The sequence below is a fragment of the Heptranchias perlo genome, chromosome 14 (assembly GCF_035084215.1).
Source record: "Heptranchias perlo isolate sHepPer1 chromosome 14, sHepPer1.hap1, whole genome shotgun sequence".
In the NCBI taxonomy this organism is placed as follows: Eukaryota; Metazoa; Chordata; class Chondrichthyes; order Hexanchiformes; family Hexanchidae; genus Heptranchias; species Heptranchias perlo.
In genome coordinates, this window is record NC_090338.1 from 2,893,240 (window position 1) to 2,909,608 (window position 16,369).

Consider the following 16,369-nt stretch of genomic DNA (forward strand, 5'->3'; position numbering starts at 1 on the left):
CCATATACTCCCTGCCCCAGCACCCATACACCCCCTGCCCCAGCACCCATAGACCCCCTGTCACAGCACCCATAGACCCCCTGCCCCAGCACCCACAGACCCCCTGCCCCAGCACCCGTACTCCCCCTGCCCCAGCACCCATACACCCCCTGTCCCAGCACCCATAGACCCCCTGTCACAGCACCCATAGACCCCCTGCCCCAGCACCCACAGACCCCCTGCCCCAGCACCCATACACCCCCTGCCCCAGCACCCATACACCCCCTGCCCCAGCACCCATAGACCCCCTGTCACAGCACCCATAGACCCCCTGCCCCAGCACCCACAGACCCCCTGCCCCAGCACCCATACTCCCCCTGCCCCAGCACCCATACACCCCCTGTCCCAGCACCCATAGACCCCCTGTCACAGCACCCATAGACCCCCTGCCCCAGCACCCACAGACCCCCTGCCCCAGCACCCATACACCCCCTGCCCCAGCACCCATACACCCCCTGCCCCAGCACCCATAGACCCCCTGCCCCAGCACCCACAGACCCCCTGCCCCAGCACCCATAGACCCCCTGTCACAGCACCCACAGACCCCCTGCCCCAGCACCCATACACCCCCTGCCCCAGCACCCATAGACCCCCTGTCACAGCACCCATAGACCCCCTGCCCCAGCACCCACAGACCCCCTGCCCCAGCACCCGTACTCCCCCTGCCCCAGCACCCGTACTCCCCCTGCCCCAGCACCCGCACTCCCCCTGCCCCAGCACCCACAGACGCTCTACCCCAGCACCCACAGACGCTCTACCCCAGCACCCATACACTCCCTGCCCCAGCACCCATAGACCCCCTGCCCCAGCACCCATACACTCCCTGCCCCAGCACCCATAGACCCTCTGCCCCAGTACCCATACACTCCCTGCTCCAGCACCCATACACCCCCTGCCCCAGCACCCATACACTCCCTGCCCCAGCACCCATAGACCCCCTGCCCCAGCACCCATACACCCCCTGCCCCAGCACCCACAGACCCTCTACCCCAGCACCCACAGACCCCCTGTCACAGCACCCATAGACCCCCTGCCCCAGCACCCACAGACCCCCTGCCCCAGCACCCGTACTCCCCCTGCCCCAGCACCCACAGACCCCCTGCCCCAGCACCCGTACTCCCCCTGCCCCAGCACCCACAGACCCCCTGCCCCAGCACCCACAGACCCCCTGCCCCAGCACCCGTACTCCCCCTGCCCCAGCACCCATACACCCCCTGTCCCAGCACCCATAGACCCCCTGTCACAGCACCCATAGACCCCCTGCCCCAGCACCCACAGACCCCCTGCCCCAGCACCCATACACCCCCTGCCCCAGCACCCATACACCCCCTGCCCCAGCACCCATAGACCCCCCGCCCCAGCACCCACAGACCCCCTGCCCCAGCACCCATAGACCCCATGCCCCAGCACCCATAGACCCCCTGTCACAGCACCCACAGACCCCCTGCCCCAGCACCCATACACCCCCTGCCCCAGCACCCATAGACCCCCTGTCACAGCACCCATAGACCCCCTGCCCCAGCACCCACAGACCCCCTGCCCCAGCACCCGTACTCCCCCTGCCCCAGCACCCGTACTCCCCCTGCCCCAGCACCCACACTCCCCCTGCCCCAGCACCCACAGACGCTCTACCCCAGCACCCACAGACGCTCTACCCCAGCACCCATACACTCCCTGCCCCAGCACCCATAGACCCCCTGTCACAGCACCCATAGACCCCCTGCCCCAGCACCCACAGACCCCCTGCCCCAGCACCCGTACTCCCCCTGCCCCAGCACCCGTACTCCCCCTGCCCCAGCACCCACACTCCCCCTGCCCCAGCACCCACAGACGCTCTACCCCAGCACCCACAGACGCTCTACCCCAGCACCCATACACTCCCTGCCCCAGCACCCATAGACCCCCTGCCCCAGTACCCATACACTCCCTGCCCCAGCACCCATACACCCCCTGCCCCAGCACCCATACACTCCCTGCCCCAGCACCCATACACCCCCTGCCCCAGTACCCATACACTCCCTGCCCCAGCACCCATACACTCCCTGCCCCAGCACCCACAGACCCCCTGCCCCAGCACCCATACACCCCCTGCCCCAGCACCCACAGACCCCCTGCCCCAGTACCCATACTCCCCCTGCCCCAGCACCCACAGACCCTCTACCCCAGCACCCACAGACCCCCTGTCACAGCACCCATAGACCCCCTGTCACAGCACCCACAGACCCCCTGCCCCAGCACCCATACACCCCCTGCCCCAGCACCCATAGACCCCCTGTCCCAGCACCCATAGACCCCCTGTCACAGCACCCATAGACCCCCTGCCCCAGCACCCACAGACCCCCTGCCCCAGCACCCATACACCCGCTGCCCCAGCACCCATACACCCCCTGCCCCAGCACCCATAGACCCCCTGCCCCAGCACCCACAGACCCCCTGCCCCAGCACCCATAGACCCCCTGCCCCAGCACCCACAGACCCCCTGCCCCAGCACCCATAGACCCCCTGTCCCAGCACCCATACACACCCTGCCCCAGCACCCATACACCCCCTGTCCCAGCACCCATAGACCCCCTGTCACAGCACCCACAGACCCCCTGCCCCAGCACCCATACACCCCCTGCCCCAGCACCCATAGACCCCCTGTCACAGCACCCATAGACCCCTTGCCCCAGCACCCACAGACCCCCTGCCCCAGCACCCGCACTCCCCCTGCCCCAGCACCCGTACTCCCCCTGCCCCAGCACCCGTACTCCCCCTGCCCCAGCACCCGCACTCCCCCTGCCCCAGCACCCACAGACCCTCTACCCCAGCACCCACAGACCCCCTGCCCCAGCACCCATACACCCCCTGCCCCAGCACCCACAGACCCTCTACCCCAGCACCCACAGACCCCCTGCCCCAGCACCCATAGACCCCCTGCCCCAGCACCCATACTCCCCCTGCCCCAGCACCCACAGACCCTCTACCCCAGCACCCACAGACCCCCTGCCCCAGCACCCATAGACCCCCTGCCCCAGCACCCACAGACTCCCTGCCCCAGCACCCACAGACCCTCTACCCCAGCACCCGTACTCCCCCTGCCCCAGCACACAAAGACCCTCTACCCCAGCACCCACACTCCCCCTGCCCCAGCACCCATACACCCCCTGCTCGAGCAGCCATGGAACCCCTGCCCCAGCACCCATACACCCCCTGCCCCAGCACCCGTACTCCCCCTGCCCCAGCACCCGTACTCCCCCTGCCCCAGCACCCGTACTCCCCCTGCCCCAGCACCCGTACTCCCCCTGCCCCAGCACCCATACTCCCCCTGCCCCAGCACCCACAGACCCCCTGCCCCAGCACCCATACACTCCCTGCCCCAGCACCCACAGACCCTCTACCCCAGCACCCATACACTCCCTGCCCCAGCACCCACAGACCCTCTACCCCAGCACCCGTACTCCCCCTGCCCCAGCACCCACAGACCCTCTACCCCAGCACCCACACTCCCCCTGCCCCAGCACCCATACACCCCCTGCTCGAGCAGCCATGGAACCCCTGCCCCAGCACCCATACACCCCCTGCCCCAGCACCCGTACTCCCCCTGCCCCAGCACTCATACACCCCCTGCCCCAGCACCCATACACCCCCTGCCCCAGCACCCGTACTCCCCCTGCCCCAGCACCCGTACTCCCCCTGCCCCAGCACCCGTACTCCCCCTGCCCCAGCACCCATAGACCCCCTGCTCGAGCAGCCATGGGACCCCTGCCCCAGCACCCATACACCCCCTGCCCCAGCACCCATACACTCCCTGCCCCAGCACCCGTACTCCCCCTGCCCCAGCACCCGTACTCCCCCTACCCCAGCACCCACAGGCCCTCTACCCCTGCACCCATACACCCCCTGCCCCAGCACCCATACACCCCCTGCTCGAGCAGCCATGGGACCCCTGCCCCACCCTGAATCTGCATCTTCAGGAAAGGGAAGGAGAAAACAAAATCAGACCCAGGGACCCCCCCCCACCAGGTAGGTGCAGGAAACCATGGCGACAACAGTCACACCCCGGGAGTGTGAGGGAGTCTTTTTCTGCCTGAGTTTAAATTGTTTCTGGGCAGCAACTTGTTCTGGGAATCCAACGGGAGAAAAGGTCCCAGCAGCACGCTGGCTCAGGATACTGACCATCTGGTCCAGTGGTCAGTCTGGCCTCCCTCTCCGAGTTCGGCTCCCGGGATGTCCGACAGTGATAGCCCTTCTCCTGCAGGACGTGGCAGAGCAGGATACCCATCAGCCCCGTCACAAAGAACACCAGAACCAGCAGGAAGATGGTGTAGAGATTCTGAGGGGGAGACGTCTCCCCCTCACCTCCCCCGTGATTCTCCATCTTCTAAACTCGCCTAGAGGAACAAAATACACTTTTTAATGACAAGTTGTTGAGTTTCTTTAAAGTGCGGCGATAACTTCAGAGTCCCGATTCGATTTGTAGCTCACAGAACTTTTATATTGTGATCGGTACCGACTGATCGTAACGAGGCAGTGCTGCAGACTGTCCCTTCACACTGCTCACTGGTCACGCACACCAAGCACTGTGATTAACTGCTTACACACACACTTGCACACACACACACACACACACACACACACACATATATACACACACTTATATACACCCACACACTTACACGCACGCACACTTACATTCGCATATACACATACTTACACTCACACAATTACACACACACACACTTACATTCACACACACACACTTACACATACATATTTACACACTTACACACACTCACACAAACACACACACTTACACACACATATACACACTCACACACATTTACACACATACTTATACACACTTACACACTCACTCACACACGCACACACACTGGTGAATCTACACTGCACCCCCTCCCCAGTCAATGCCAATATATCCTTCCTGAGGTGCAGTGCCCAGAAACTGAATGCACAATGACAAAAAAGATGCAATTTAGTTTATTATTTTTTTAAGTTTTGCTGTTTTTAGTCCTCCCCATAAAAACCTTTTCTGTAACTCAATGGAACACTCCCAGTGCGGTACTGGGGGAGTGCTGCACGGTCGGAGGTGCCGTCTTTCAGGTGAGGTGTTAAACCGAGGCCTCGTCTGCCGCCTCGGGTGGATGTAAAAGATCCCCCGGCCACTATCTCGAGGAAGATCAGGGGAAATCCCCCCTGGCCAATATTTATCCCTCAACCAACTTCACTAAAACAGATTATCTGCTCATTATGACATTGCTGTTTGTGGGATCTTGCTGTGCGCAAATTGGCTGCTGCATTTCCTACATTACAACAGTGACTACATTCAAAAGTACTTCATTGGCCGTGAAGTGCTTTCAGATCACTTGAGGCCGTGAAAGGCGCTATAGAAATGCAAGTTCTTTCTTTCTGAGGAGATTGCGAGGAAGGTAATCAAAATTTTCAAGATCACGAGGGGAATTCACAAAACTGATCCGGGCAATTTTCCCTGGTGGTGAAGGGTTCAAATTAGTGCTGTGCCTGACCTGGGAGTGCTCGATACTGGCACCGAGCATCTGGACTGTGAAAGTGTTCCTCTCCTAACACTCTCGTCCAGCACCTCACTGAGCATGTTTGAAATGTACAGCCGTGTCTCAGTCTGTCTAATGACAGGAAGAACAGCAACATTTAGATATCACGTCACCCGAGAGCAGCAAAATCTGGTCAGGAAGAGATTAACTGAAAGAGACTTTCATGATCCATCTCAAAGTAATAAAACAGCAGCACTGAGGGATATTTTAAATATCACACACGCAAGGATGCAGCAAACTGCAAAATAAATAAAAATCTAATTCAGCTTCTATTCCAAGAACTCAGCTAATTAAACGTCTCTTTACATAACACCAACCTTGACTGTATTTTGAGGACTAATTCCTGTCGTATTTACCCCGCCTCCCTCTCAGTGTTGACGTCAAGACTCATCGCACTTCATTCATCCTGGGATCTCAAAAAATGTAAATCTCCTTACTCTGACAGACTTCCCCTTCTCCCTGCACGTGTTAAAAACCCAAACTCGGCATCACTTACTCACTGCCTCTTGAATAACCTCGTCCTCTCTCCTATTCTTACGATGCCCTTGCTCGTCACCTCAATGGGTTGAATTGCAGTGAGTGACCGTCTCCAGTGTGTCTGAATCATCCCTGCAATTCAGACTCTGGCTGGCTCGTACAGAAGGACACTGGACGTCCTTCGCAGGGGTCAGGTGAGCAAGTGAAAGGTACACAAAGCAGAGAGTGTGGGACAATGCAAGTATCTGGACAATCTCTCCAGCTAACTCACCTCTCGCTCTCTGCCGGTTCCACCTTCTCCCTGTAAGAATATAGATATGTTTTTACATTACTTTTATTTCCAACAAAGTCGGAACAGTAATGTAGACGGAATTGGTTTAAACTGTGTTCTCGCAAATCCTGTCTTTTCCCCTCAGTGATGCTGATAACATTGGAGAGGATGAGTTTCAGGGCGAAAGGCATTGGATGGTACGGATAGGCACAAATAGATTATTAAATAAATAAGCTAGGTGGATAATCTTGAGCTTAAAGGATTAGAACCCAGAGGCTTTTAAAACACGGGCTTTTAATCGCAGCAGGAGGGGTGTAAGAAAGGAGATTGCTGCAATATAAACAGCAAGAAATTACTGTAGAACATGCATCAAAGGTTTTGTACAACAAAGCTATGTCTCGGGAAAAGCAATGAAAAGAGGTAAGGGTGAGGTATGAATAGGCCTCTCATCCCTGCCAAACACCAGGAGTCAAAAAAAAACACCCGACAGAGAGCTGCATCCAGCAGGAAACAGAAAATGGTATAAAAAGACCTACAACTCTTGGGGTCGTTCTCCTTAGAGCAGGGAGGGTTAACGGGAGATTTAATCGAGGTGTTCAAAATTACAAGGGGTTTTGACAGAGCAAACAGTGAGAAACTATTTCCACTGGCAAGTGGGTCGGTAACCAGAGGACACAGATTTAAAATAATTGGCAAAAGAACTAGAGGGGAGATGGGGAGAAATATTTTCACACCGAGGGTTGTTAAAAGATCTGGAACACGCTGCCTGAAAGGGCGGTGGCAGCAGATTCCATCGGAACTTTTAAAAGGCTATTGGACATGTACTTGGAGAGGATTAATTTGCAGGGTTATGGGGAAAAAGCTGGGGAGCAGGACTAAATTGGACAGCAGAGGGTGATGGTCGAAGGTTGTTTTTGTGACTGGAAGCCTGTGGCCAGTGGGGTACCACAGGGATCTGTGCTGGGGCCCTTGCTGTTTGTGGTCTACATCAACGACTTGGATATGAATGTAAAAGGTATGATCAGTAAGTTCGCTGATGATACAAAAATTGGTAGGGTGGTAAATAGCGAGGAGGATAGCCTCAGTCTGCAGGACGATATAGATGGGTTGGTCAGATGGGCGGAACAGTGGCAAATGGAATTTAACCCGGAAAAGTGCGAGGTGATGCACTTTGGAGGGACTAACAAGGCAAGGGAATACACAATGAATGGGAGGACCCTAGGCAAGACAGAGGGTCAGAGGGATCTTGGTGTGCAAGTTCACAGATCCCTGAAGGCGGCGGAACAGGTAGATAAGGTGGTAAAGAAGGCATATGGGATACTTGCCTTTATTAGCCGAGGCATAGAATATAAGAGCAAGGAGGTTATGATGGAGCTGTATAAAACACTGGTTAGGCCACAGCTGGAGTACTGTGTGCAGTTCTGGTCGCCACACTACAGGAAGGATGTGATCGCTTTGGAGAGGGTGCAGAGGAGATTCACCAGGATGTTACCAGGGCTGGAGCGCTTCAGCTATGAAGAGAGACTGGGAAGATTGGGTTTGTTTTCCTTGGAGCAGAGGAGGCTGAGGGGGGACATGATTGAGGTGTACAAAATTATGAGGGGCATTGATAGGATGGATACTCAGGAGCTTTTTCCCTTCGTTGAGGGTTCTATAACAAGGGGACATAGATTCAAGGTAAAAGGCGGGAGGTTTAGAGGGGATTTGAGAAAGAACTTTTTCACCCAGAGGGTGGTTGGAGTCTGGAACTCACTGCCTGAGAGGGTTGTGGAGGCAGGAACCCTCACAACATTCAAGAAGCATTTGGATGAGCACTTGAAATGCCATAGCATACAAGGCTACGGACCAAATGCTGGAATATGGGATTAGATTAGACTGGGCTTGATGGCCGGCGCGGACACGATGGGCCGAAGGGCCTCTATCCGTGCTGTATAACTCTATGACTCTATGAGCTGTTTCAAAGAGCCGGCACAGGCACGATGGGCCGAATGGCCTCCTCCTGTGCAGTAAGATTCTATGATTCTATAACATTTGACTCTGTAGGAACTTTTGATTTGCCGACAAGACCAGGTACGTGAATGAGCCATTGACACGACTTCTCCCGAGAAGATCCTTGCACAGGTAGTTTCAGATCTGAGGTTAGATGTGTACTATTCTGTATGGGATGTTAAATGGTGAATGTTTTGAAGAAAGAATAAATGATGTTAATTCTCAGACATATTACTGTCTCTAGCTTTACGAATCTGTTAAAAGGATAAAGAAGGAATGATCCCATCATACTCCATCTGCAAACAGTTTCACTACAATTCCAGCTCTCAGATTTCATCTTTCATTCATTATTTTGCATGGCTGGTATAGCTGAGACCTGTCACTCACTCACTCACCTGCTGCAGTATAGCTGAGACCTGTCACTCACTCACTCACCTGCTGCAGTATAGCTGCGACCTGTCACTCACTCACTCACCTGCTGCAGTATAGCTGCGACCTGTCACTCACTCACTCACCTGCTGCAGTATAGCTGCGACCTGTCACTCACTCACTCACATGCTGCAGTATAGCTGAGACCTGTCACTCACTCACATGCTGCAGTATAGCTGAGACCTGTCACTCACTCACATGCTGCAGTATAGCTGCGACCTGTCTCACCTGTTCCTCGAGCCAGGGATGCACCAGCGGACGGGTTCCATCACGCACGCGAGCACGCAGAGAGTAGCACTGGGGACAGGCTCATGCATTCGGCTGGGAGGGTGCGTCCATCCCCCTGGTCCCTGAAAGGGGTGAATGGAAGTCAGGTGATGCCTGCAGCCCAGAGGGTGGACTCAGGCCTGGCTCTATAACAAAAAAGTCTCCCCACCATCTAAAAACTGCTCAGTGTTCTGCATCAGGCCAGTGTCTGATGGGCCCATAGGGAGAAAGGGGTTGGTGGCTGGTGTGGTATTGGTCCATTAGACAGGGGAGGTCCGTGGTCTAATTGTCCAGCCTATATTGGGCCATTAGACCAGGGGAGGGCCGTGGTCCGATTCTCTGGCCTATACTGGGCCATTAGACCAGGGGAGGTCCGTGGTCCGATTGTCCGGCCTATACTGGGCCATTAGACCAGGGGAGGGCCGTGGTCCGATTCTCTGGCCTATACTGGGCCATTAGACCAGGGGAGGTCCGTGGTCCGATTGTCCGGCCTATACTGGGCCATTAGACCAGGGGAGGGCCGTGGTCCGATTCTCTGGCCTATACTGGGCCATTAGACCAGGGAGGGCCGTGGTCCGATTGTCCGGCCTATACTGGGCCATTAGACCAGGGGAGGTCCGTGGTCCGATTGTCCGGCCTATACTGGGCCATTAGACCAGGGGAGGTCCGTGGTCCGATTGTCCGGCCTATACTGGGCCATTAGACCAGGGGAGGTCCGTGGTCCGATTGTCCGGCCTATACTGGGCCATTAGACCAGGGGAGGGCCGTGGTCCGATTGTCCGGCCTATACTGGGCCATTAGACCAGGGGAGGGCCGTGGTCCGATTCTCCGGCCCAGACTGACCTAACTGCACTCACTCAGGGCGGTCCAATTGGCCTCAGTTTCCCCCTGGGGTCCTGGGGGGGTGAAGTGAGCCAGGGTCTGTGGTTCTGATCCGAGTCCTCAGATGCTCACTGGAAAGTGTGTGTTTGTGTTCGGACATTGGTCACCCGGTGAGGGCTGGGATTGGTGTGGGCTGCGGCCGATGCCTCAGCGGTCAAGAATCGCTCAGTCTAGGGTCACAAGTAGAGGTGGCAGAGGATGCCTGACCCCTGACCCTGACTCTAACCCTAGCCCAGATTTTGACCCTGATTTTGTCCCTGGCTCTGAGCCTCATTCTGACCCTTGACCCTGATTTTGTCCCTGGCTCTGAGCCTCATTCTGACCCCTGACCCCTCACCCCTGCCCTACCTCGGGCTCCTGGTGATTGACAGCCGCCTCTCTGTTGCCGGGGAGACGCGGCGCTGTAACCAGGGAAACCGAACCTCGCCGGTAGCCCCGCTCGGAGGAACGCACAGATCGCTGACGTCAGTACGCTGTGTTGGGTGCGTCACACGCAGGACGTGGTGACGCGGTGCGCAGGCGGGATCGGGTCGGTGTCGGATTGTTCGGTGTCGCGGGCCTGCCCGCCATGGCCAGGAAGGTGTCGTACTTCTATGACCCAGATGTGGGAAACTTTCACTATGGTGAGTGCGGAGGGGAGGGGGCAATGGGGTATATGGGGGAGGGGGCAATGGAGTATGTGGTGGGGGGCAGGGGGCAATGGGATATATGGGGGAGGGGGGCATTGGGGTATATGTGGGGGGAGGGGGCAATGGGGTAGGTGGGGGGGAGGCAATGGGGTAGGTGGGGGAGGGGAGGGGGCAATGGGGTAGGTGGGGGAGGGGAGGGGGCAATGGGGTAGGTGGGGGAGGGGGCAATGGGGTAGGTGGGGGAGGGGGCAATGGGGTAGGTGGGGGAGGGGAGGGGGCAATGGGGTAGGTGGGGGAGGGGAGGGGGCAATGGGGTATGTGGGGGAGGGGAGGGGGCAATGGGGTATGTGGGGGAGGGGAGGGGGCAATGGGGTATGTGGGGGAGGGGAGGGGGCAATGGGGTATGTGGGGGAGGGGGCAATGGGGTATGTGGGGGAGGGGGCAATGGGGTATGTGGGGGAGGGGGCAATGGGGTATGTGGGGGAGGGGAGGGGGCAATGGGGTATGTGGGGGGGGGAGGGGATATGTGGGGGAGGGGAGGGGGCAATGTGGGGGGGGGAGGGGAGGGGAGGGGGCAATGTGGGGGGGGGAGGGGAGGGGAGGGGAGGGGGCAATGTGGGGGGGGGGGGGAGGGGAGGGGGCAATGTGGGGGGGGGGGGGAGGGGAGGGGGCAATGTGGGGGGGGGAGGGGGCAATGGGGTATATGGGGAGGGGAGGGGAGGGGGCAATGTGGGGGGGGGAGGGGGCAATGGGGTATATGGGGAGGGGAGGGGAGGGGGCAATGGGGTATATGGGGAGGGGAGGGGGCAATGGGGTATATGGGGAGGGGAGGGGGCAATGGGGTATGTGGGGGTGGGGAGGGGGCAATGGGGTAGGTGGGGGGGAAGCGAGAGATTTAGTGGCTGAGGGAGGTGAAAGGCACTGGGAGGGGGTGAACATGGGGAGGGGATAACATTGGGAATGTGGAGAGTGATGTGGAGGGGCTGGGGTACATGGGAGGAACAGGGACCGTGAGGAGAATACTGGGTATATGAATCATAGAAAGTTACGGCACAGCAGAAGGCCATTCGGCCCATCGTGTCTGTGCCGGTCAATAAAGAGCCACCCAGCCTAATCCCACTTTCCAGCACTTGGTCCGTAGCCCTGTAGGTTTCGGCTCTTCAGGTGCACATCCAAGTACTTTTTAAATGAGTTGAGGGTTTCTGCCTCTACCACCCTTTCAGGCAGTGAGTTCCAGACCCCCGCCACCCTCTGGGTGAAAACATTTCTCCTCGGCTCCCCTCTAATCCTTCTGGGGGGGAGGGTGGTTGCGGGAGGGGGATAGAGGGGTTGCAGTTACGGAGGGGAAAGGTAGAAACATAGGCCATTCAGCCCCTTGAGCCCCTCGATGAGATCACCCCTCTATCTCCTAAACTCAAGGGAATGCAACAACAACTACTTCCATTTATATAGCGCCTTTAAACGTCCCAAGGCACTTCACAGGAGCGATTATCAAATAAAATTTGACACCGAGCCACATGAGATATTAGGACAGGTGACCAAAAGCTTGGTCAAAGAGGTAGGTTTTAAGGAGAGAAAGGTGGAGAGACGGAGAGGTTTAGGGAGGGAATTTCAGAGCTAAGGGCTCGGGGAACGGTGGGAAGTGGCAGAGGCAGCTGAACGGATGGTCTCAACCTTAGTGACAACACAAGCCTAGTCTATGCAACCGGTCCTGGAACTTAACCCTTTAAGCCCCGGTATCATTCTGGTGAATCTGCGCTGCACCCCCTCCGAGGCCAATATATCCTTCCTGAGGTGTGGTGCCCGGAACTGAAGTATTTCCAGATGGGGGTCTAACCAGCGCTTTATATAATTGTTACATAACTTCTAGCCCTCTTGAGATAAAGGCCAACATTCCATAAGACTTTTCCATTTTTTTTATGCCTGTCCACTAGCTTGATTTCTGTGCTTGAGCCCCTAAATCTCTCCGCTCCTCCACAGTTCCGAGCTTCTTACCATTTAGAAAATACTCTGATCTATCTTTCTCAGGTCCAAAGAGGATGACCTCACACTGCCAGACTCATGTGCGAGGGAGGGAAGAAAGACAGACTTGCATTTCTATAGCGCCTCTCGCGACCTCAGGATGTCCCAAAGCGCTTTACAGCCAATGAAGTACTTTTTGAAGTGTGGTCACTGTTGTAATGTATGAAATGCAGCAGCCAATTTGCACACAGCAAGATCCCACAAACAGCAATGTGATAATGACCAGATCATCTGTTTTAGCGATGTTGGTTGAGGGATAAACATTGGATCGGACACCGGGGAGAACTCCCCCTGCTCCTCTTCTAAATAGTACCATGGGATCTTTTGCAACTACCTGAGAGGGCTGATGGGGCCTTGGCTTAACGTCTCATCCGAAAGACGGCATCTCTGACATTGTAGCACTACCTCAGTACTGCACTGGGAGTGTCAGCCTGGATTATGTCCTAAAGTCCCTGGAGTGGGACTTGAACCAACAATCTTCTGACTCAGAAGTGATAGAGGTGCTGGGGGTACGAGGGAGGGGTGTGTGTGGGAGTTAGATTTGCATTCTGTCCCTGCACTAATGCAGTACTATTGGCTTTTTTACTGTAGCCAGAACGTCTCAATCTCCTGATTACACCCTGGCCCACTGTCCCATTTAACACACATTATATCCCCTCAATCCCTCTCCCGATCACACCCTGTCCCATTTAACACACACTATAACCCCTCAATCCCTCTCCCGATCACACCCTGTCCCATTTAACACACACTATAACCCCTCAATCCCTCTCCCGATCACACCCTGTCCCATTTAACACACACTATAACCCCTCAATCCCTCTCCCGATCACACCCTGTCCCATTTAACACACACTATAACCCCTCGATCTCTCCCGATCACACCCTGTCCCATTTAACACACACTATAACCCCTCGATCACTCTCCCGATCACACCCTGTCCCATTTAACACACACTATAACCCCTCGATCTCTCTCCCGATCACACCCTGTCCCATTTAACACACACTATAACCCCTCGATCACTCTCCCGATCACACCCTGTCCCATTTAACACACACGATAACCCCTCGATCTCTCTCCCGATCACACCCTGTCCCATTTAACACACACTATAACCCCTCGATCTCTCTCCCGATCACACCCTGTCCCATTTAACACACACTATAACCCCTCGATCACTCTCCCGATCACACCCTGTCCCATTTAACACACACTATAACCCCTCGATCTCTCTCCCGATCACACACTGTCCCATTTAACACACGCTATAACCCCTCGATCTCTCTCCCGATCACACCCTGTCCCATTTAACACACACTATAACCCCTCGATCTCTCTCCCGATCACACACTGTCCCATTTAACACACACGATAACCCCTCGATCACTCTCCCGATCACACCCTGTCCCATTTAACACACACTATAACCCCTCGATCTCTCTCCTGGTCACACGCTGTCCCACTGTCCTTATTGTCCCTCTTTGCTCCCATGCTAACTATTGTACACAATTCATATTAGTCTGTATCTGCCACTTTTTGGCTCAATGCCTAAAATGTCTAAATCTGTCTGATAATTACATTATATCCTGCTCCCTATTTTGGTACCACCTGCAGTTTAAGGGTTTGTTTGCTGTACCCTCAGCAAAGTCAGTAATATATATAATAAAGTTAAGTTGGGTAAGAGTCAGAATCACTAGCATTAGTATTTGGATTATTTCAAGAGAGGAACACGCATCTGCCCTGCCCCTATTTCAGAGCATATGTCAGCTTGGCTCAGTGGATAACACTCTCGACTCTGAGTCAGAAGGTTGTGGGTTCAGGTCCCACGCCAGAGTCTTGAGCACAGAATCTAGGCTGACACTCCAGTGCAGTGCTGAGGGAATGCTGCATTGTCAGAGGTGCTGTCTTTCGGTTTAGATGCTAAACCATCTGCCCTCCAACGGCCGTAAAAGATTCCACGGCACTATTTGAAAAAGAGCTGGGGAGTTCTCCCGGTGCCCTGGCTAATACTCATCTCGTTGCTGTTTGTGGGATCTTGCTGTGCACAAATTGGCTGCCGCTTTTCCTGCATTACAATAGTGACTTCACTTCAAAAGTACTTCGTTAAGTGTAAAGCACTTTTGGGACGTTGTGAAAGGTGCTCTCGAAATGCAAGTTCTGTCTATCTACTGAGGGAGTGCTGCATTGTCAGAGGTATCTTTTTCAGGTGAGGTGCTGGGTTCAAGCTCTGCCTGCCTGTTCTGATGGTTCGAGTGGATATAAAAAGATCCCAGGTCACCACTGAAAGAAGAGCAGGGAGTTCTCCTGGTGCCTGGGCCAACGTTCCCCCTCAAACCAACACCACCACAAAGCAGATTCACCCTGTTTGCGGGAGCTTGCTGTGGAGATATTGGTTTGCCCATACAAACAAGTAATGAACTGGGTTGTTAACTGCTTTAGGGCATCGTGAGGACACAAGGTGCTGTACTAGCTTTTTTCCTTTCTGTAATGGGATATTTCTGTGTTGTGAAGAACAGCACAATTTAAATGGGGTAAAAAGAAATGGGTAAATTCTGGAAGTGTACAGCAGGCCGATCACAGACAGACTAGTGTTCTGACAGAGGGTACGTGCCCAAACGCTGCCCCATATTTTCCCTTTCAGAGGCTAACTGGCTTTGCTGTGTATTTCCAGCTTTCCTGTTTTTAGCCCATTTGATTTGTCTTTCAGTAATCCATTTAATAATTCTTGCCGAGAGTTTTTTTAGGAGTCCATGAAAACTGAGGTGATATACAGCTCAGGGGGTGGAGGAGGGTGATTTACAGCTCGGGGTGGAGGAGGGTGATTTACAGCTCAGGGGGTGGAGGAGGGTGATTTACAGCTCGGGGTGGAGGAGGGTGATTTACAGCTCAGGGGGTGGAGGAGGGTGATTTACAGCTCAGGGGGTGGAGGAGGGTGATTTACAGCTCAGGGGGTGGAGGAGGGTGATTTACACTCACAGGGTGGAGGAGGGTGATTTACACTCACAGGGTGGAGGAGGGCGATTTACAGCTCAGGGGGTGGAGGAGGGTGATTTACACTCACAGGGTGGAGGAGGGTGATTTACAGCTCGGGGTGGAGGAGGGTGATTTACACTCACAGGGTGGAGGAGGGTGATTTACAGCTCAGGGGGTGGAGGAGGGTGATTTACACTCACAGGGTGGAGGAGGGTGATTTACACTCACAGGGTGGAGGAGGGTGATTTACACTCACAGGGTGGAGGAGGGCGATTTACACTCACAGGGTGGAGGAGGGCGATTTACAGCTCACGGGGTGGAGGAGGGCGATTTACACTCACGGGGTGGAGGAGGGTGATTTACACTCACAGGGTGGAGGAGGGCGATTTACACTCACAGGGTGGAGGAGGGTGATTTACACTCACAGGGTGGAGGAGGGTGATTTACACTCACAGGGTGGAGGAGGGCGATTTACAGCTCGGGGTGGAGGAGGGTGATTTACACTCACAGGGTGGAGGAGGGCGATTTACACTCACAGGGTGGAGGAGGGTGATTTACACTCACGGGGTGGAGGAGGGTGATTTACACTCACAGGGTGGAGGAGGGCGATTTACACTCACAGGGTGGAGGAGGGCGATTTACACTCACAGGGTGGAGGAGGGTGATTTACACTCACGGGGTGGAGGAGGGTGATTTACACTCAGGGTGGAGGAGGGTGATTTACACTCACAGGGTGGAGGAGGGCGATTTACACTCAGGGTGGAGGAGGGCGATTTACACTCACAGGGTGGAGGAGGGTGATTTACACTCACAGGGT

General features: G+C 55.5%; 2 protein-coding genes and 1 long non-coding RNA gene across 4 annotated transcripts in view; 1 reads left to right on the forward strand and 2 right to left on the reverse strand.

Annotated features, from left to right (window-relative positions):
- Window positions 1–4,382, reverse strand: part of LOC137332254 (RELT-like protein 2) — a 42,843-nt gene extending 38,461 nt beyond the window's left edge. The window contains exon 1 of the mRNA XM_067995952.1: window positions 4,198–4,382. Coding sequence (XP_067852053.1) covers window positions 4,198–4,303 — 106 coding nt within the window. The 5' untranslated portion in view covers window positions 4,304–4,382. The remainder of the gene's footprint in view (window positions 1–4,197) is intronic.
- Window positions 4,383–4,384: 2 nt separating this feature from the next.
- On the reverse strand, window positions 4,385–10,353 carry LOC137332255 (uncharacterized). Its single transcript, XR_010965618.1, has 3 exons — window positions 10,273–10,353; window positions 9,004–9,125; window positions 4,385–4,412 (listed from the first exon to the last, which is right to left on the reverse strand). It is a non-coding gene; the product is annotated as an uncharacterized lncRNA (long non-coding RNA).
- A 73-nt stretch (window positions 10,354–10,426) lies between these two features.
- The window catches only part of hdac3 (histone deacetylase 3), a 48,300-nt gene continuing 42,357 nt past the window's right edge, over window positions 10,427–16,369 (forward strand). Inside the window, exon 1 of one of the 2 annotated variants that reach the window (XM_067995949.1) lies at window positions 10,427–10,547. In XM_067995949.1, coding sequence (XP_067852050.1) covers window positions 10,493–10,547 — 55 coding nt within the window. In that variant the 5' untranslated portion in view covers window positions 10,427–10,492. Of the gene's footprint in view, window positions 10,548–14,766; window positions 14,786–16,369 lie in introns of those variants that run through there. The other variant, XM_067995950.1, reaches the window with a different exon arrangement.